General features: G+C 36.8%; 1 protein-coding gene across 1 annotated transcript in view; it reads left to right on the top strand.

Moving 5' to 3' along the window:
- The window catches only part of pnpla2 (patatin-like phospholipase domain containing 2), a 114,861-nt gene that overhangs the window by 13,221 nt on the left and 78,189 nt on the right, over positions 1 to 23,451 (top strand). The window contains exons 2-3 of the mRNA XM_039764010.1: positions 11,005 to 11,237; positions 11,664 to 11,729. Coding sequence (XP_039619944.1) covers positions 11,005 to 11,237; positions 11,664 to 11,729 — 299 coding nt within the window. The remainder of the gene's footprint in view (positions 1 to 11,004; positions 11,238 to 11,663; positions 11,730 to 23,451) is intronic.

Genomic DNA, 23,451 nt, shown 5'->3' with positions numbered 1-23,451 from the left:
AAAATTGCTTAAATCACCTTTCTTTCCCATTCTGACATTCAGTTTGGAGTTCAGGAGATTGTCTTGACCAGGACCACACCCCTGAATGCATTGAAGCAACTGCCATGTGATTGGTTGATTAGATAATTGCATTAATGAGAAGTTGAACAGGTGTTCCTAGATAGACACACACATATACACACACACAGACAGTAGTGTGAAAAACTATTTGCCCCCTTCCTGATTTCTTATTCTTTTGCATGTTTGTCACACAAAATGTTTCTGATCATCAAACACATTTAACCATTAGTCAAATATAATACAAATAAACACAAAATGCAGTTTTTAAATGATGGTTTTTATTATTTAGGGAGAAAAAAAAAATTTTGCTGAATTTATGAAAAGCTAGCCTGACAATCAAGGACACTGACAAGACTTTTGAGGCAGTCTATTAAAATACACATATTGACGGTTTTTCCCATAATATCCACAATATATGCAGCAATTTCTGAGGGTACAGAAAGAAGTGCTGCTTAGTTTTTTGTGAATTCATGGGGTCATTATTTTTATGTGTATAGAGTAAAATGAAGTTTTTACCTGCATATACTAATCAACATGCAGCATGTCACTAGTCTCTGGTGCTTTGATTAGTGTGGTGCTAACAGAACCAATAGTATGTTACTTTTTCTCCATATGCTAAATTGTGCGTTTCACAGAAGCTTTCACAGTAGAACATTATTGCTGAAATCCCTCAACACTGTCTGTATAGATATCAACACTAAGGAGCCCGTACAAACCTACTGTACAACTCCATTAACAAAATATGCTGTTCCATTAAGTATGACATGTCTTTTTCCCAACATGTGCACTGATAACAACTAACAAAACATGCATGGAAACATCTTGTTAGCTTCATCTGACTATGATTGTTGCTCCTAAACTGTAATATGTGGGTGGATATATAATATACTGTACATATAAGTCTGCCATCTTTTTCTGAGGTCTTCTGTGAATTAGTTGTATCTGACAATTTCACCTTCAAAGAAATGTTCATATCCTTCTTTCAAAAAGACTGCCAGCTAGGTCAGTATGATATATCTTGCTTCTACAATACCATATTACAGCATCTAACTTTTAGTGAGCCTTTATGTCATACTAAAACTATGAAGCTTTCTGCTATAGTTCAGTTGCTTGTTCCACCTCAAGGCCTCTTGCAGAACAGAGCCTTTAATTTTGCTCAACCATGTTAACTTTTTTCTGCCCTAATAAATGACAATATAGTTATCAATCTTTAACTAGTGTGCCTTCTCCTTAGTCTCTCTTGTTTTACAAAGTTAGTGGATGTCATTGAGACTTTGTTGTGGCACTAGTTATATCTCTGTTGTGTCTTGCACCCAAAGAACATCGGCATCAGTACTAATTTAAACAGAATCTCGTGTACAGAGGGAAGAGGAGAATGCCTCACGTGGAGTGTGGTCAATAGTAAAGTCCCTTAAAGAGATGTGATAGGACCTTTTACTCTTCCTAATTTATATCAATGACATTCATTTTAATATGGTTAGCAAACATGGCAAACTTCTTGGTCACTCCAAAATTGGCCATATAGTAAATGCTGAGGGGGCAGCATAAAATCCAAGGTGTACTTCAGACCAAACATATGTATTTTAAACCAGAATCTTCCATCTTTGCAAAATGTTACATGCAGGTGTGTGGAATTTTACTATATAGTAAATACAAGACAGCTGATGTTCACAAGAAGAGAATTCTTGAAAGGTTTTAGGGATGCATGCTGTTACACCATGAAGAAATGGCTTCTCTGTAGGCATCAACAGCAATGATGATGTAGTGGTTAGACAGGTCTGAGGGACTATGTGTGTAACCTGGACTAATCACAGTTTCTGTTTGGGATTATCCATTTGCAGCAACCGCACATTTTTGCATATTTTCTGATTTACTATATAGTGTATGTGTGCTGCTAATAATGGATTTTACCTATAGCACCAACTGCACATGCAACTGCTAGCTTTGCAAAACGTTGCCAGATATCATGTGTACACTGCCATGCAAAAAAGAAAAATAACAAGCTAGTGTTCAGCACACATTTATAGTGAGAGAGAGTGGCGCCAGCTATCTGGCCCTTCATACCTGCTCAGCTTCCTGTTTATCTAAAAAGAGTCCAAAGTTTTATTTTGCTAGACGTGTAGCTTATTATTTCTTAACAGGTGAAGCTGTAAGGGCACAAACTTTTATTGTAATACATCATTATAGTGTATTTAGCACCTGGATGTTTCTTGTTATTTTAAAGGGCTTTTCAAAGGCCAATAGATCCGAAAGGGAGGAAAGTTTCATATTTTCCCTGGGAGACTGTTTTCACAAGGCTCACTACTTTGTGGAACTAGAGGTTTCATTTTACCTGGTACCAGTGCCTGTGACACTGTCAATATAATGGTTTCCCTACAACCCCATAACTTTCCCCTCTTACTAATTAAAGTCAATTTAACTTATCCTTTTTTCTGGTAGTATGGAGAAGTTAAGTGAAATGGATAGCTAGAAGGGTGAAAAGTTAGTTATAGCTTTATGTAGTACTTACTGAAAAACGTGGACTAAGTTTCCTGCACTTTGAGATGAAGCTACTATCAGAGATGTACTACAGTATTAAGCGTTTTGTTATTTTCCATGCTTTTTATTTCAATGTAAGCATTGTAGTGTTGTCTTCTGCAATGAATTTTGAAAATGCTTTAATGGAAATATGCGTTATACTTGCTAATTTTAAGAAGGGCTTAAAAACTGAAAGAATAGTTTCATGAAAATTCAGAATTTTGTAGCAGCTTCTTTACATTTAATATTTGTTTAGGTGTGACTGTGTGGGGGTACACAGACCACCAGAAAGTGAGAGAATGCCAGAGCCAAGCCATGTAAAATGCAAATTTCAGTTTTTTACGTATTCCAGGAAAAGACAAAAATTCAGACTGTTGGTCATTCTCAAAGATGTATAAAATCCTAAATATGTTTTTTTTTAAATCTGTCTGTCTGGGCCTTCCTAATTTTTATTGGCTTTGTCGCACAAAAGACAAATTTTGTATCCATGAAAGGATGGAGTTACTGATGTGTTGGTAGTCAAACCAGAGCTGAGAGGCTGCCTTCTGATTTGCAGTTTAATTCAGTCGTGGATCTGGTGACAGGAAGAGGTAGTGCTGTCTGCTTTTTTAAAGACCATATGGTGTGAATGGTTTCCTTGACCTTTGTGGGTACAGTTTATTTTTGCAGGTTTTCAATCCTTATCTGAGAAAAAGTGAGATCATTCTTTAAGGTAGTTGGAGTCTCTCTCGCTGAGATTAGGGCTGACACTGTGCTCGATGTTATAGGGAGGTGATGCAAACTATGACACAGGTGAAATCGGAAACTAAACTTTTCAGTCTCTTTAAACAGTTTATACATTTTTTAGGCCACTTCGTACTATGTTAGTATGGGAGTCAGTGATTCAGCTGCTGTAGGGCTTGTAAAATCGGTTGCCCAATGTCTGGGACTATTACCATCAGGCTACCAAAATGTAACACCACCCTACCTGATGGGATTCTGAAATTATACTTTGAGTGAAGTCAAATTGCTTTCTTTATTCGCCTTGTCAGCTCTCATGAATTGCTATTTGAATGGAAAAAAAAAAAAGAACAAACAGGATTTTAATTATGATTTTGTCTGCAGAGACAGGTGAGTAATGAGTTTACTTTTCCTCTGTTCTCTCTTTCATATGATGTTGGGCACGCAAAATGAGTGCATTGTTGCCACCCTCTGTAAAGGAGTGTACTGTAGATCTCACTTAATTAATTTACTGTTGCAAATGTGATACAGAGCTTCTACAGGGACATGGGCAAACAAAAAAAAATCCTTTACAATTTAGTGTGTGCATGCAAAACTTTCTGATGCTCACATGAAAGTTTAAAAGGATTTTTTGTTTGCCCATGTCCCTTAAGGGGCTCTGTAGAGTTTGCATGGGCTGTGAAGCTAATTAAATAATAGCCTGTGAAATGGTTACACATGCTTGTGTGGGTGTGTGTGAAAATTTGCAAAAGAGGATTTCAGCTCTACTCTGTCGAAACTGACAAGTCAGAATGAAGAATAGGGAACAGAGGAGGAGAAGCAGACCATTACAAAGTCAAAGGATTCAGAAATATCTGACTATGAGGCAAAAAAGCTTAGCTTTTTGGTTTCATGAACAAAAGAATTTCCATGGCTGAAACATAAGGTAAATAGCACAATGTTCTGTTGGGGGTGTCATTAATTCCCCTCAATTTCTGACTCGAGTGCTTTTGTTCCTGGAAGCAGTAATTGTAGGAAAGACCCTATCAGAAAGCATTACAAATCTGTGCATCACAAGAAGTGCATGGGTGCCCAGTCTGCAGCTACTTTCCCTTATTGCCAATAATAATGAACATAATAAAAATGAACAAATCACAACATGACGTCCTGACAGAACTTTTCAGAACAGCATACTACTTTGCAAAAAGTGAACTACCATTAGCAAAATTTAATGGCCTTTGCAAACTTCAAGCAGCAAATGGCCTAGATTTTGGTTTGTACTTATCATAATGATTATGCATGGAGAGAATTTATTGGATTTGTAGACAGACATCAATAGATCAGATTGGAAAGGACATACAAGGAAGCAAATTCTTATCATTGCTTGCATCATACTAGAACAGGTGTTGGTTCATGTCCGGTAATTTGAAAGATAATGGTGACATATCCACTTACTTGATGAAATGTCAGTCAGTGAAGAGTGCAAATGCTGCGGGTGTTTTAGAAGCTGCTGTTGAGGCATCTTATCAGTGAAGACACATGGAAGAAGAAAGTACTGTGTATAAAGTTTGAGTGTTTTTTTTTTTATTTGTTTTTGTTCTTTATTTCGCCTTATACAATTTCTTGTATTAGGAATTTGTTTGTTTTCGCATACCCCTTGGGGTCAGAGCGCAGGGTCAGCCATTGTACACCACCCCTGGAGCAATTACAGGTTAAGGGTCTTGCTCAAGGGCCCAGCAGAGTAGGATCTCTTTTGGCAGTGACAGAAATTCGAACCGGCAACCTTCTGGATACCAGCACAGATCCTTCGCCTCAGAGCCACCACTCCGCCCCCGTTAAGTTACACTGATGATTGGAGAGAAAACAGGAGTAGCAGGGAGACTGAAACAGCAGGTACCCCTCATCATAACAATGCACTGTGTTGCTCACAAATTAGAACTAGCAGTACTGAATAATGTGAAAGGCTGTGAGTACCTGGTCAAGTCTGAGGAAACACTGAAAACCATCTTTAAGATGTACAGTACTACTATTCTCTAAAGAAAATAACTCATTTCAGTGGGCTGAAAAGCACACAGTGGCTACCCAGCAGGCTGAGGTGTCTGAAGGCTGTGGAAAAAATTACACTTCCGCAATTGTGTATATGGAGAACATGGCAGGAGGAGGTGATGCTGTCAAAGTAAAGGGCGTGGTGCAGTAGATGAAGAGCAAGAAATGTATTTGCTTCCTTCATTACATGTTGGACTATAGTACCATCTTATCCAAGTACAGTACTGATTTTCAGTACGACAACTTAAACATCATAAGAACTAAAGAGTTAGTGGACAGTACCACATCACACATTCTCCGCCTGAGAACAAAACCAGGAGAATACCAGAATGACTTGGAGAAAGAGTTCACAGAGCTACTGTGGAATCGGCTCACATAAAGCCAATGACCTGCTAGAAGAAGTGAGAGCACAGACAAAGACACCCCTGGTGCAGAGTTTCAGAAGATTACTGACAACACAGTTAAGTACATGGAAAGCAAATTTAAAAATCTGTATGAAAAGCCTCTCTCTTCCCCACCCCAGAGAAGATCTGGCAAATTATGGGGATGAAGAGGTGAATTATCATGTCACACATTTTGCCAGTTTGCTAAATGAGGAAAAGAAGGAGAAACTTCCACAAGAATCGGCATGCCTAAAAATGTAGCTTTCAGAGCACCAGGTATCAATCTAGATTGCTTGTACAGAGATCTTCTCACTGAGAATCCAGAACTCCTCTCTCATATCTTCTTACTTGTAAAATTAATGTGGACACCTAGTCCATTTACAGCCATCTGTGAGAGAGGATTTTTTTTTGCATGAACAGGGTGAAAATGTCATACCATACCTCTCTTCAATCTGAAAAACTGAATGACCTCATGCATCTCTCCACAAATGGGGAATTGTTTGAGACTTTTTGCACTGACAAGGCAATTAGTTCCTGGATGTATTATAGAAAAGGTTCAAGACACCTCGAACATAACACCCCAGCAAAATCAATGTTCAGCTTGACAGTATTGATTCTCCCTCCTAATATATGTAGTTATATTCTGTTACTTTCTAGTCTGGGTTATTTCCCCTGGTCTTGAAACTTTTTTTTATGCTTTTTAAGTTTTATGAAAAGAGGTACTGTGCTCTTAGCGGACTGTGCGTCTCAAAGAATTTCCTTAACAATGTATGAAGTTTGATATACTATGTTACTGGGCTCTTCAGTGGTTTAAGAAAATGCAAAAATATGTAAATAACATATTTACTTTTTTATATTTTATATCACCTGTGACTATATTTTCTCTTATTTAAAAAAATACAATATCTTCTTAGGTTATGGTTTGCAATATTACAAGTATACTTCTCCATTCACCTTTTTCCATTTCTGATTTTCCTTTTGTCTGCTACTCTCTAGCAAGTCCTGTTGCCATTTGTCTACATGTATTATAACACTGCATTTTCCTTGTTATTATTTTTCTTCTGTTCTACTCATTAACCAAGGAGGTTGCCTTAATGTTTACTATAAAATTGTTCTATATGAAATTGTAAATCTACCCCATTGTTTCTTTACCATCTGCAAGTTTGTCTCAGTTTATATCTTTGAGGCTCTGTTGAATCTGTTAAAAATGCATGCCTAATTAAATTTTGTAGGATGAATGGATGACTTTTGTACTTTGTGGATGCTCTTGGCCAATTTGCTGAAAATCATATTTTAACAATGACATCCTAATGATTCAATAGTATTAGGCTTCTTCACTTGCAGGTAGCATAATACTGTATACTTGGTTAAAACACAGTAACTGGTCACATTTAATAATTCATTGTTGTATACTGCAGTATTTTTTGTTTTTTTGAAATTTAGATTTGGATTATTAAAACTTCCTTACTGACATTCTTATACAACTTCTTATTTACCCTAGATATGGGGTATCTTTAGGACTATCTCACAGCTATTGCTTATTCTCAGCACCTTTGCAATAAAAATATCCTTATTAAATTGCCAGTCATCTGCAATTTATACCATTTCAAATTTTTTCTTGTATATGATTCCCACCTTTTTTATTTCTCGTGCAGCAATTAAAAGATAACACATGCCCTTATCTGCATTTTGTTTTGAGGGTGTACAAGCCTGCAGTGTTTAAAGACCTTTTCAATCAGGAATGCATAATACAGCAAGCATGGTCTTTCAGAAATCTGTTGTAATATGTGTGGTATTTTAGGTACACTGTATTTGTTTAGGTTTTGGAGAATTACATTGTAATTTATATGTACATACCATGCCTATTTTTTTTTTTTTGTTTGTTTTAAAAAAGCATATAGGTAATGTCAAAAGTACACACAAGGCATACAAAACATAATAAAATTCTTATAAGATGCATTTTATTCATCTTTCATGAAGAATTGTTGAATCTTTTGTGTGCACTTTTGATTCTTTCTGAATATTTATCTTCTTTTAGTAAAGATTGTTGACTATGTCTGTCTGCACCACTGACTGTAAATTTGCTCCTTTATTTTAATAGGATACGTCCTAGACTCAATGTGTGAATTATATTTAGTGACCTAAGCTTACTATTATCAACAGTCACTATAACTGATGTTTGTGTGACTAAAACATGGTGTCATCTTTGTTGTGGCTTACAGACTTTTCTGAGTCTATACCCTGATGAACAGGGAAAGGGATTTCTAGGGTAGTATTGCAGCTTGATTCTGCTTCCTATACCTTTTTTATTTCTTTTTCAGCCATAAGAGCATGTTTCCTTATGGAGAAGATCACAGTATACTGCTACATGCATACTAAGCATTTTTATTTAGCAAACAATTAACCCTCCCATATATTAAATTGACTCATCTGTGTGCTTCAGGCTTAAACATTTTCAAAATCTACCAGTCTGTGAATTAATATGATACTTAAAGGCAGATTTGTTTTTCTTACATTTTCCCCTGGATCTTAGATAAGAAAAAAGGAATCTTTTAATGATAAAACTTAAGTGAATAACGTCTTGCTCAAACATTTTCAAAAATAATGTTTAGTTGTCATGTGTTCTATAGAACTCTGCAGTTGAAATTAGTAGAGAACTATTTATTTGTTTTGGCAAATCTGATCTGTATAACCTGAGGCCCGTTTAATGGGCAGTTTAACAGAGTGTAGCAATGATCAGGAGATGCCCAATCTGCTCTTTGTGCATAGTTGGGAAATCTCCAGAGTGAGTTCAGTTATAATATCCCTGGTAGAATTTCAAGATCACAATGTGCTGTTTTCTGCGAGTTGGAATGTATACAAGAAATGTGTTAAGGCATCTGGCGTATGGCCAACTTGGTGCTTTATTGAAGCAAACAGTGGACAGACAGCCAAGAGAATGTTTTTTTTACCATGTGGGGTATTTGCATCGTTTGCATTGTTTACTGATAACCAGAATTAATGTTGTAATCTAGTCACAAAATTAAACAAACATCCTTTTATTTATTCTTTAAACCTAGGAAGCTATGCATCCTTGAACCTGTAATTTCTGACTGGTGTGTTGGTACATTTTAAATTGATTTGTATACTTGATTACCTTTTGTGTATTGGGATTACCTCATTGGAGCCAGCAGTGGACGGAAGATAAGATAAAATACTAGGTCAAAGTGAACTACTGGGCTAAAGCATTAGAAACGTGGGTTATTTTACTTTTTTAATATCATATGGTCAGTTTTTTGTTCTAACAATTTTTTTTTGGTTCTGGAATTTATTTATAGAGAACAACATATTCTAAGTATTATTGTTTTGGTGACACCTTTTAGTAAAGTTCTTAAGTATATTATGTACTTTTTTTAACTGTTTGCCCATTTTTTTTGTTTTTTTTTTTTTTGTTTTTGCTCCCTCATGTTATTTCTCTTCTCCTTGCCATGGAAACTCTAACCAAGCTCACCTGCTGCATTTAGACTCTGCTGCTTCAGTTGTATACATTTATTTTAAAAGGCTTAGTACCCAAGCTATTTTAGCACTCTGATTTTTATCTCTGTTCACATTTCTTCAGACAGTGATCCAGTCATCTTTAGTATTGGATTTCACTTTTTGAGGTACCTTAAATGAATTTACATATGGGGGCAAAATTACACAGATTACACTTATTTTTTGCCTTAAGTCTTGAAACTTTATACTTAGGTGATTTGAAGGTGGTGATTAGAAAAGTTGTCAAATGAAAAAATATCCAAATCTCAGTTTCAGTATACTAACACACCAACTTGGATTGTAATCTACTGTAAACATGTAAAGCACTTTTTTATTTGAAGTTAAAGTGTCTGCCTGATACTTGGTTTTCTTGTGTTTTTTTTTTTCCGTTGTACAGTATTTGATGTGTTGATTGTATCAAACCAGATACCATATTTGATAATATGTTATAAACATTTCCATTCATTCTTTACAATTTATTGACCTTTTTTAAAACTGCACAATTCATCAGACAATAATTTTGTTGTTATGTGAGTTTGTGAATAATAGTGTCCCCTAGAGAAAACTGGCACCCAGTCCAGCACTAGTTCCTGCCAGCTTTGTAAAAGAATAATCTGGAGCATGCTCTTGCCCCTGACCAATTTTAAGCATAGATAAACTGAATAATAACAGAACGAAGAAATACTGAACTCTCTTTCTTTATTAGTCCATTTCACTACAGGATTAGAGATGCATCTGCGTTGTTTGTATATTTTATATGTAATTAATTGCTGAATCCCAAAACCTAAGTATTCACCACCTAGAAAGATATTTGTACTTTTTGTAGCACCTCAGCTCCTTTTGCTATCGGTATCTGAAGCAGTTTTTTCCCCCAATTCTTGTTCTAAATAAATGTATGTGTAGCTGAAGGCAAAGTCTTAACAATTTAATTACAATTGCAACTTAAATCTATTTGATGTTTTCATTTTTTAAAACCTTTGGTGTTTCACCCTCTATCTTTTTTTTTATCTTGTTTAATATTCATATATTACACTAGCTTCATGTCATGTTGTCATAGTAATTTTAGAGCAGGTGAAATAGACAAGAAATTACTTCAGAATATCTTTTATATTTTTTCCAGTATTTGTAATAGTTAACACAGTTTTGCAGTATTAGTTGTATGCTTATCAGCATAAACACCTGAAAAATCTACATAAAAAACAAACTATACTGAAATTTTATACTATTGTACATTTACTTTTTTATGTAAATAAAAATATTAATAAACTACAATTTAGCACTTTGCTATGATATATTTATCTTAAGGCCACTTGAACCTGGTGTGTAATCATGTTGGCAGCCTAGGGTAGTGTAATTCATCTGGTTTGTTGATGGGGAGGGGCATTGGAAGAGATTACTTCAGCTTTCACTCAGCAAAATTACTGCATTGTATTGTCTTGTCTAAAGCTACATCATCTTTGCATATAAGCAAATTATTTTTTCTACTTTCCCTTACAATTAGAAATTGTCTTGAGGTCAAAATTAAAAAAAAAAATGAACAGAAATCACGGGCATTATCAAAATTGTGTAGCATGGCATTAAACAGTTTCATTTGTGCAGGGGATATCCAACTGGAGAACATTTGCAATACCAGAATTTAATTATTTATAATTGACATTGGCTGCAAAAATTCAGACACACATACATTAAACCTTTTGCACTGTTGTTCATAAAAAGTACTTTAATATAGGTAACATGCAACTATTTCTTGTTATATTTATTTATGTTTTTATTTATTTATTGCTAGGAGAGGCAGGGGCTAACATCATTGAAGTTTCCAAAGAGGCTCGCAAGCGCTTCCTGGGGCCTCTTCACCCTTCATTCAACCTTGTGAAGATAATGAAGAACCACTTGTATCAGACACTGCCAGATGATGCCCACATACTAGCCAGTGGCCGTCTAGGCATCTCTCTTACCCGTGTTTCAGATGGAGAAAATGTGATGGTATCCGAGTTTAACACCAAGGAAGAATTAATACAGGTTTGTACACTTAAGAAGCTTTTTGTGACAGGTGTTTTAGGCCTGAAAAAAATTTAAATCTAGGCTTGAGCATTGCAGTTTATAGACTGTCTATGTCAGCAAAAATGATTTTTTTTTGGTAGTAATTTTACATTTACATATTAAAGGTGTGTTTTTGATGTTAACTTTTCAGGACTTCAGAGTAAACCATGGCAGTGTGAGTAAATTTAAACCACAATTTGCCTCTTTAATACTCTGTTCTGGCTCAGGATTATGCAATCCTGAGCAAGTCATTTAACTAAAATGTGATTCATTTATAACATGTATACATAAATAATTGCAATTTAATCTAATTTTATGTTGTGTTGGGTAATAACAACTGAAAAATATACTGTACAATAATCAATAGTAGTTTATAGTGTGTTCCTTATCTAATTTTCCATTTAGGCCTGCGTGTGTAGTGCCTTTATTCCTGTTTACTGTGGACTAATCCCACCATCACTTCAAGGAGTAGTGAGTAATAGGACTTCTCTTTTTCTTTGTCTTGATGTACCTCTGAATAATTATTTATGTTTAAGTGTAATTGTTTTATTTATGAATTTATATACGCAGCATTGTTCTACCAAGCCTACTATATTGTTGCGACATGTTTCAATATCAGTGGATCAAACAAACTAATGTATTTAATTGTACTCATTATAATGATAAGTAATTGAATTACATTTAATTAATAGACAGAAGACAAAATGCAGACTGTTAGAATATTGATTTCATTTTTAGCCAAAAACTGAAAAAATGCAGAAAGTTTTAAATGTGTTTTGTTTTCACCTGAAAATTTATCCTAATCTTTCAGTTTGTAATTCCCAAACTTTAAGTCTAAGAAAAAATAAAAAGTGAATGCCTCTTAATTTAATTTTCGTAATATTAAAACAGTATGCCACAGAGGTATTAGTATCTCAACTGTTAAATGAATTTAGATCATTCTTTTAAAAAAAAGAGTAATAGACGAGTTGCAGAATTTTTTTTTTAGAGTAATGTGGCTGAAATAGTCAAGTGCATTTCAGTACACTAAATAACACCATTTTTATATTTTTATTTTGAAGCCAAAAATCAGGAGTCAAAAGAAAACAATATAAACAGGAAGAAAACATACAAAAAATAAAAATGTCAAAACTACAGAGGTATAGAAATGAAATATGGGAACACCAAAACAATATTAAGTCCAAATCTTGTCATTGAATGAGAGACATTGTGTTCTTGTTTTAAACACACCTTATATTGATATTAATTATGACAAAATAAAAGCTATGTTTACAAATGTTGCTGTTCAGCTGTCACTCCTCACGGGGTGTATCTGACAGTGAACAAAGAATGCAACCTCCAACATCAGTCAAAAAATCTTTTTTTGAAAGTAATTGTGCACCACTTACTTTGGGCATACTATTCTTCTGCTATTGTGTGTACAAGCTTTGATGGATAAGAGTAATGTCAACGTACTGGTACTTGGGGTGCGGTGTGGTGGATTGCAACCAGTATCTACAGGGAAGATCATATTGTTCGAGAAAGTATGGATGGCTCTGCTGGTGTGAATTTGCTAAAATCCTCATTGTTTTTTCTCCCTTCTTCATTAAAGAAAATATAAATGTGTATAAAAAATTGTGTGAAACATCAAGAGGTAGCAATTATTTCAGGTCACTAAAAGAATGCAAATACAGTAGAGTCTCGCTTATCCAACATTCTGTATTATCTGACGTCCTACCGCAAAAAAACCCCAAAAAAACGCATCAATCGGCAACAAGAACTGCAAGTTGCGAGCGTCAGCGTAGTCTATTTTTAGTTGCTAAGTTCATTTTTTTCAGTTAAATTTTTCTGTTGTTTAGTTGTAAAACATGATTACAGTGGATTATGTGGCCAGCCCTCTCTGGCATGTGTGTGTGTGTGCCTGTGTCTCTCGTGCGCGCACCTGTGTCTCTCTTGCACGTGTGTGCGTGCGCCTGTGTCTCTCTCTCTCGCGCACGCGTGTGTGTAGACGTGTGTCTCTCTTTCTCTCGTGTGTGTGTGTGTGTGTGTGCGCGCACTCGCGCGTGTGTCTCTTTCTCACACACGTGTGTCTGTCTGTGTGTCTCTTTCACGCTCTCTCTCTCTTGCTGCACAGGGAGACACTGAACACATGCAGAAATCATCGACGCGCACAAACCAAAACGGAAACTGGATCGTTCGTATACCTAGTGTGTGGTCGTGAACAAATTAAAAAGTTCGGCGAACTTTTTGGTCATAACCTGATTTTACGTGTCCAGAGACGTTCGTGAACCGAGGTTCGTAATGTGTAAAATTATAACATAGTTTGACGTTTAATAGGCTTTTTTTAACACCTCCCATTATCCGACATTGTCGATTATCTTATATATTGTGGTCACCGGCCGGGACGCCGAGGAGGACGAGAGGAGGGCTTGTGCCTCCTCCAGACCGCGAGGGGGCGTCCGTCCTGGTACTGTTGGGGACCACGGGTCGGGGGCATGGAAGCCTTTCCCTGGGGGGAAGACGACCGGGGAGACACGGACAGCTTCCGGGTGCGCAGCCGGCACTTCCGCCACACAGGGTGTGCGGCCACCGTTAAGTGCCGGGAAGCAGCTGGAGCCCATCCGGGTTCCCATAAAAGGGGCCGCCTCCCTCCAGTCGGTGGTGGATGTCGGGAGGAAGCAGACAGAGCTGGAGAGAGAGGACAGGAGGTGGCCAGGAAGGCACAAGAGACTGTGTGCCTGGACATTGGGGAAATCGGTGCAAGAAGGCACTGGGGGTGCACGTGAGCCATTTGTAAATAATATTGGTGTAAATAAAAGTGTGTTGGGTGCAAAAATGTTGTCCGTCTGTCTGTGTCCGGGCCAGCGTTCACAATATGTATATATATATATATATATGTGTGTGTGTGTGTGTGTGTATATATATATATATATACACTGTATATAGTGTATATAGCAAAATCCGAACGAAGTACTGCTTTTAAATTTTTATTAAGAAGAAAAGAAAACCTTTTTAAACTGAGGGAAAATATACCAAAAACTATCTGTTAAGGATCTCTTTGTATAGCATGTTGTCAGTTCAGCACTCCGGTTGTAATATGACGAAGCTGCGCAAGCTCACTCTTGAGAATGCAACGTATAGTTGACCAGGAGAAAAGCAATCTTGCCTCAAGTCAATGGCAACCTTTTGTAGGGTCCGTCCCTGAGACCTATTACTTGTCATTGCGAAGCAGAGCCTTACTGGAAATTGGAGGCATTTGAATTGAAATGGGAGATCAGAAGGTATAACGTGGATGCGAGGAATACATTCAGAGTGTGGAGAAACTCTAGAGACAGCGTGTGTATTAACTTGTGGATTTTTCTGTGAGTATTTGGTGGCAGCGTGACGAAGTTGCTTCCGCAAGACCGCGTTAGCTGTGGAGCTCAGCTCGGAGCATATTCTTTTCCTACAGTCAATTGTGTAATGCGTTTTTTGAACAGGTTTGATGCATGGAAGTGATCACTCGTACTGCGTTCAGTTCAGTCAGTTCACGTGAGCTGCTCTCTTGTGTGATGTTGCGATGTCCACGGCTTTATTTAATGTTAGCTAAGACCCGGCACTTAAAAGTTTCTCGCTACAGCAATTTTAACTCCGTTACAAAGTGATCCAAAGTCTTGTTTATACCTCGTGTCTTCTCATTAAACTTGTATCTCGTGAATAAAGTATTCGTCGAAGGCATGACAACCGGCAGCGGGAGCGTGTTTATAAACTTAATTCAAACTTACGGTTTACACCGTGCTTTGTTTCCGCAGTAACTGCACTTATGAATATGCTTGTATGCGTTTTTTCTTCAGCGCTCTTTGGAGCTCTTCCTTGTTTTCTACGTATTGCGTTCACAGTCAATTCACGTGATTACGTGGGAGGTGTGATGATGTGACACGCAACTCTGCCCCCCACGGCCATCGAGCTGCGGTCCATTACAGTATATGGATAAAAATAGGTTCCAGTTATGACCATTACGCGTATAATTTCGAAATGAAACCTGCCCAACTTTTGCAAGTAAGCTGTAAGGAATGAGCCTGCCAAATTTCAGCCTTCTACCTACACGGGAAGTTGGAGAATTAGTGACAGTGAGTCAGTCAGTCAGTGAGGGCTTTGCCTTTTATTAGTATATATAGAAAATGGGCAAATCGCAGCATATGTTTACGTACTTTTCAGTTATAACTTTTGGCCTTTTAAAAGTTTTCTTTAAGTAGCTTTATCCAGTTCTTTTTTCTTCAAAATACAAACAAACAAATAAACAAAATAAGTCCTTGCCACATCTTGCTTAAATATGTATTAGATAGATAGATACTTTATTAATCCCAAGGGGAAATTCACAAAAAAGCATGTTGATAAAATGTGGACAAAATGCACAACAAGAAATATAGATGGAACAAGAAATATAAATGGTACACTATTCAGTTCTTAAAGTCCAAAATATATCACATCAGCATAATAAGATAAAGCACAATACTTTTAGTTATTTGTACAAAAGCAGGATAATGTATAAATCTGACCAGAGTATACAACAAGGAAACAGGAAAACAGGCGAAGGTCAAAATGGCTTCTTTCTAAAACACCTTACTGAATAGACACTTTCCTCATTTCATAATGTACCTAGTTCCCATAACACAAGGTCTACAAAACTGCTGTAAGATTTCTGCTACCAGTTGACAGACAGCATCAGAGCTCCTTCATTATTGTCATCAGATTCACTAAAGTTAAGCCTTTTGTTTCTGGGTAGATGTGTCACCTCCTACTTGAGGTTTCCATAACATTAACCTCCCCCTCAGACGTTGCTAAGGTAATATTAACGTCTTCCCTCTTAATTTTCCTTTGGCTGCTCCTGTTAGGGGTCGCCACAATGGATCATCTGTTTCCATATCTTCCTGTCCTCTGCATCTTGCTGTGTCACACCCACCACCTGTGTGTAACCCCTCACCACATCCATAAACCTCCTCTTAGGTCTTCCTCTTGCCTGGCAGTTCTATTCTTAGCATTCTTCTCCCAATATACCCAACATCTCTCCTCTGCATATGTCCAAACCAATGCAATCTTGCCTCTCTGGCTTTGTCTTCAAACCAATAAACCTGAACCGACCCTCTAATGCAGTGGCGTAGCTAGAGTTCATGCCACTCGGGGGAGGACAGTGCTTCAGTTTGCCTCTGAATATGTTAACCAATTTAAATAGAAAATTAAAATGACATACAGTGATCCCTCGCTATATCACGCTTTGACTTTTGCGGCTTCACTCTATCGCGATTTTTTCTCATACACGCTTACGTCACTACGCATGCGCTTTCTTTTATCTAAGCCCCACCATGGCTCCTAAACGTGCTGCTTTTTCTAAGCCTTCTGACAATAAAACTAAGTGCCAGAGGAAGATGCTTACTATCCAGGAGAAGGTGAAACTCTTGGATATGATCAAAGATGGCAATACCCTACAAAAGCCTCCTCACACATATGAAAAGACAGCGCCAGCAACTGCCTATCAAGATGTTCCTCAGCCGTGCATGCAGACACACACAACCTACTCCTAGTACTCCTTCAGCGGAAGAAGACAACGACGCACCCGCTGAAGATACTGCACCACCTGAAGACTCTCCTACTGAGGTCATGCCTTTATAGGTTAGTGGTTGTGTGTACGAACTGTGTGTGTGTGTGTGTGTGTAATTAAATGTACAGTACAATAATCTACTATATAAAAGCGGTCGGGATTGTCCTTCTGTCCCGTGAGTGCAAAGCGTAGAGGTATTCCGCTTATCACAGACTTGCTACGTGCGGCTTGCGGTACGAAGTGACACAATGTGAGCAGAGTTCTGGTGCTCCCATCGTTCCCTTGCTTTTGTGCGCAATGTGCTGGAAAAATAGACAAAATTATGTCTCTGGAAATAATTAATGTTGATATAGTACAAATGCCTCACCGAGTAGTAAATATCAGGGTAGATAGTGACTGCTTATTGTCATCTATAGCTTATTTAGTGCATGAAACTCCGTCTTCAGTCAGTGGGTAACTGATGTTATATATTATCTGAAACTGGAAAAAAGAAAATTCTCACTTAGAGGATCTGTACAAAACCTTTTCAAAACCTGACAGGATCTAACCAATAACATTTTAGAATAAGCATTTAAATTGAGGCAGCAGATTCTTCTCCTCTTTTTTATTCTATTTATTTTTATTGATTTATCCATTTGCGTATTTTTACTAGTTTTACTCTTTTAGCCTAGCTCTCTTTCTCATGGGTGGGGGTTAATTTGTTTCGGACCTAGTTTTGTTAAACTTGAGCTGCTTGTATGGAATGTTATTTCATTTTATTCTAATCAATAAATTGCTTAAAATAAAAATAATTTCATTAAATCAAATCTTCATAAAATGAATGATGACTTGCACTTAACCAAGAGAAACGAAAACAGCTTTTTACAGCAAGGACAAAACCAACCACCCAACTATATTAAACTGCAGAGACTACCTTTTTTATTTTATTGTAATCATTCCATACAAATAAATCAATAGAATGAAAAAAAAATAGAATGAAAACAACTTAACCCCCACCCCTAAGAAAGAGAGCATGGCCAACAGAGTAAAACTTCAAGCTTGTAAGCCTACCAAAATTGATTAGGGCAATAGAGATGAATGGAGAAGAAAAATAAATGTGGAAAGAATTGCTTCCTCTGTGCTTTTAGAGTTTATTCTGAAATATTATTGATTAGATCCTGCCAGGTTTTGAAAAAATTCTGCACTGATCCTCTAAGTGAGAATTAGATTTTTTCCAATTTCAAATAGTATAAAACATCGGTTTCCCACTGACTTAAAAGAGGACAGTTAGGATTCTTCCAGTTTAGCAAAATAAGTATGCGTACCAATAGTGTAGTCTCTCTCGCGCGCCTGTGTGTGTGTGTGTGTGTGTGTGTGTGTGTGTGTGTGTGTGTGTGTGTGTGTGTGTATGTGCGTCTCTCTCTCGCGCGCCTGTGTGTGTGACTCTCAGGTGCACCTGTGTGTTTGTCTCTCTCTCTCGCGTGCGCCTGTGTGTGTCTCGCTTGCTCACTGCACAGGGAATGCACAGGGAGAGACTGAGTACATGCGGAAATCATCGGCGCGCACAAATCGAAAGGGAAACTGGCTTGTTTGTATACCGAGTGTGTGGTCGTGAACAGATGCAAAAGTTTGGCAGACTTTTTGGTCATAAACCGATTTCTACGTGTTCAGAGACGTTCGTGAACTGAGGTTCCACTGACATGTCTAAAAACTCCTATTCTTGTATTGTGGTATTTGTAAGGCTTGCTTGGTAATTAAAGTCCCCCTTGACTATAATATCCACTTCTGAACTTGTCTTTATATAGTAACTAGCTGAAATACCCAGTGTTGCTCAGGAGAAAAATAGTTTTTTTTTTTTTTTTCCCCAATTGTTTGATAAAAATATAATTTAAAAAAACACAACTTTAAAAATAAAAATAAATTAACAAACAATGAAGACTCACTAATGTGTTTGTCTTGCGGTCTTGTATGTATGTTATCATTTAGTTGACGCTCGGAACCAGGCAACTCTATTTAATTTCAAAAACAACAGGGGCGCAGTTGCTTAAACATAAAGAATGTTGGCAGTCACCTCCAGTTCACCCTCTGGTGGTCGTTCCGAGTATCAACTAGATGATAACATGGATACAAGATCACCACTCACCCTACCCAGAAGGGGGTGAGTTAGGGCTGATTTCACCCTACAGTATTTTTAGTTGACTAATGAGAAACATGTGTACCAAGTTTCATGAAAATCGCTTCAGCCGTTCGGAAGTGATGCTGAAACATACATACATAACACACAGTGACTTTATATATATTTATATATATATATATATATATATATATATATATATATACAGGTATACACATATATATATATATATATATATATATATATATATATAATATATGTATATATAATCTATACTAATAAAAGGCAAAGCCCTCACTCACTCACTCACTGACTCACTGACTCATCACTAATTCTCCAACTTCCCGTGTAGGTAGAAGGCTGAAATTTGGCAGGCTTATTCCTTACAGCTTACTTACAAAAGTTGGGCAGGTTTCATTTCGAAATTCTACGCATAAGGGTCATAACTGGAAGCTATTTTTCCCCATATAATGTAATGGAGTCTTGAGTTGGAGATGGCGTGGGGGGGAGTTTAGTGTGACATCATCACGCCTCCTACGTAATGCGTAGAGAACAAGGAAGAACTCCAAACAGCGATGAGCACAAAGCGCCATTTCACAATTGAGAAGGCAGAAAAACATTATGAAGCAAATGATGCATACAAGCATATTCATAAGTACAGCTACTGCGAAACAAAGCACGGCGTGAACCGTAAGTTTATATTAAATTAAGTTCATAGACAGGCTGCCACTAGCGTTTGTAATTTAGTGCCTGCCCATATAAGGCCGTCCATCAGCGGCAATCCAATACAAACACTGCGGTAAATGTTCACGGGTGAAGGACTGTGCTTATGCAGAGGAAGATGAGATGGTCAGGGTGGTGTTTGGCACAAACTCATTGAAACTCGAGAGAAACTTTTAAGTGCGGGTCTTAGCTGACATTACGAGATGGCACCAGTACAGCTGGGAACCTTCGATGCAAGAACACCAAGCGGCTCCGTGAACTGGCGCAATGCGCAGACAAAAGCAACAGTTCCAAAGAGTGCTGAACAAAACCGAATTACACAATTGAGAAGGCAGCAAAAATATGAAGCGTCTTATACATACAATCATATTCATAAGTGCAGCTACTGCGGAAACAAAGCACACGGTGGAAAAAGTGAATGTCCTGCTAAAGGAAGACAGTGTAAAAAAACGTGCATGCAGTTTGTCACATCTCAGATAAAAGGAAGGCGAGCTGTTTATTGATGCAGTAAGGAACTAATCGATGAATGAAACCTCTTATCTTTACAGCGATTGACAAACACGGAATGTAACTTGAACACATCCTACAAATACGAGCCTGATTGAAAGAAATAATGATAATCAAATCCTTGATGACAGCAACATTCAATAACACTCACAAAACAATTACTGTATATTGACAATCATGTTACGTTATTTTTAAAATGTTCCCTTTTCTTTTCATAACTTCTACTTCTCCACTGCGATACGGGTATATATATACCCCATCTACAATACATACTTTAGCATAGACAAGCCACACGCTGTGGCTAATTGTAGAGTCTTAAGCCTCTAACGCCGACATTGAGGTTGATTCGAGAGGGTGTACTGACTATGTCTGCGCTACCGATTCATTTTACCTTAGCATCTCCTTGGTTTGGGGCGTATGAAAAATATTAGGTTAGCAGAATCATGTTACGTTATTTTTAAAATTTTCCTTTCTTAGCACAAGCACAGCTGAGAAGCTTCGATGCATGTACTCCATAACGTTAAAAATAACGCATTTAATCACACTTTCAATTCCAAACAAGCGGGAACTTTTGTCAATGCATGATTTCCTGGTACATCCATTACACTGATGCACACATCACAGCTACAAAAATGTTAGAGTCGGAATAAAGCGCGTTCCTACGACTGATCATTTCGACTACCAAGCGAAGCCTTGATAAAAGCATGGTTTTGTGCACACTGAAAAGCAAGCAAAATTAGATGCATTACAGAAAGCGGACTTTGTGGCTCTTACTGGGGATCATTGGACTTCCGTGACCGTTAGTAATTCTAAATACATCTAATTACAAAATGTTCAATGATCACACTGTTTTAGCCTAATGTACAAAATAATTTTGGCTAATGTTACTCAGAGTTTAAAGAGTAAGCTGGTCAAATTACCTTTTATGTTTCTGACTTATTTTTTAAGAAGAAAACTGCACTTTATGTTGAAATTTTGGTTATTATTATTTAAAGACAATACTATTCTGAAAATGTACTTAAAGTACTTAAACTACCACTTTATTTTTAAGTCTGCCCAATTTTAACCAGGGATGATATTTTTGTTTCTGTTTTGAATTCAAATGCAGTTTAAAAGCTTTTTTTTTCAGAAATTAAAACAGCTTCAGTTTACAATATTCATGTCCATGTCTATTATTTGATTCTGTAAGCCCACTAAAACCGTTTTAAATTAAAAAAAAACATTTGCGATTTGGGGCAAATTTACGTGTCGATTACATACGATTAATCAAGATTAATTCTTACACAGCCTCTAATTAATTGGATTAATTTTTTAATGAGTCCCACCCCTAATATATATATGTAGATTTGTATATATATGTGTATATACAGTATATATGTAGATATGTATATGTTGTATATACAGTATGTATATATGTGTGTGTGTGTGTGTATATATACAATATGTGTAGACCCGACTCTTAAGGTAGCCCCACAAGAAAAAATCACAAACTGACAAATCCGGCAATCTTGAGGGCCAGGGAATGTCACTGAATCTTGAGATGACACGGTTACCGTTTTTCTGTGTCACCTTGTATGTATGTATGTATGTATGTATGTATTTATATATATATATATATACTAGCAGAATACCAGCCATGAGAAGTAGTGTGTTAAAGAAGGTACGAAAAAGAAAAGGAAAAATTTTAAAAATAACGTAACATGATTGTTAATGTAATTGTTTTGTCATTGATATGAGTGTTGTTCTCAAATCTATCTATCTATATATATATATATATCTATCTATCTATCTATCTATATATATATATATATATATATATATATATATATATATATATATATATATATATATATATATATATATATATATTGGCAGCGGAGAAGTAGTGTGTTAAAGAAGTTATGAAAAGAAAAGGAAACATTTTAAAAATAATATAACATGATTGTCAAAGTAATTGTTTTGTGTATTTGGCGGCAGCGTCACAAAGTTTTTAGTCTAGCTGCATCAGAAAATGTACCATGACGTCTGACATGCCTCCTTTTTACTGTTTTCTCACAGCTTGGATTGCTGCTGTAATATATATATATACACACACACACACACACACACACACACACACACACACACACACACACACACACACACACACACACATATACATATACATATACATATACATATACATATACATATATATATACATATATATATATATATATATATACACATACATATACTTGTGTGTATAGCTTTTATATATGTGTGTGTATAGCTTTGGTCACTGAGTGCAAGGGAAAAATAATAAAATATAGTCTATAAGTTATTAAACAGTAAAACATTAACGTTTTAAGAAGTACAGGTACATTGAGCACTACTGGAGTGGTTGGGTAAACTACATTTTAAAGACTGTGTAACACAACAGGTAAGTAACTAACAGCAGCTAAAATATATATGGATCATCTCTCGGTAGTAGATCCCTTTTGAAAGCTACACGGCGGCTGTGGTATAGAAATTACATTTTCTATGTGAGCGTTCAAATTTGTGCCTCTGGTAATGTGCCTTACCGGCATTTAAAGAAATTAGTTTTGTGTCCTCTGCAGTGTTAAGCGAAAGGCTTTGGTTTGGGATAAAAGGAAAAAAGGTGTAAAGAAAGGAAAGTTGCCTTTTTCTTTTATATAGTATAGAGATGTGTTAAGCTGGCGTTATGATCGCCTTTTGAGGACAGTCGCGGTGGGTCTTGTGTAGACTGGTGAGGCGTCCCTGCCATTAATCGGCTGTGATGGCACTGTCAGTCCTGTACTCGTGTGCGTGTCTTCATAATCCGGGTGAGAACCTCATAATCATTATACGTGCAAAGAAAGTGTGAATCGCCTTAATATTATTTTGCCGTGGTGTAGAAAAGGGGTCCGTGTTTGCACTTGTCTGGGCTATAGCGCAGGGGAGGATGAAAAAATTAAAAGTGCTCACTTTGACTTAAGGCAGAAGCGCAGTCAGCGTCTCAAAGGCGGCACAGCTATGCGCGCGCTGGCTGCTCGACTTTTGCAGGGCAGGAGACCACAGTTTTGCAGACACGTTCATGATATCAAAAGTCTCAGCGCTCTTTGGAGGTCATTCATATATATATATATATATATATATATATATATATATATATATATATATATATATATATATATATATATATATATATATATATATATATATATATATATACCCGCCTATCAGCGGAGAAGTAGTGTGTTAAAGAAGTAATGAAAAGAAAAGGAAACATTTTAATAATAGCGTAACATGAT

Source organism: Polypterus senegalus, chromosome 1 (assembly GCF_016835505.1).
Source record: "Polypterus senegalus isolate Bchr_013 chromosome 1, ASM1683550v1, whole genome shotgun sequence".
Classification (NCBI taxonomy): domain Eukaryota; kingdom Metazoa; phylum Chordata; class Cladistia; order Polypteriformes; family Polypteridae; genus Polypterus; species Polypterus senegalus.
This window is presented reverse-complemented; position numbering and strand designations above follow the sequence as displayed.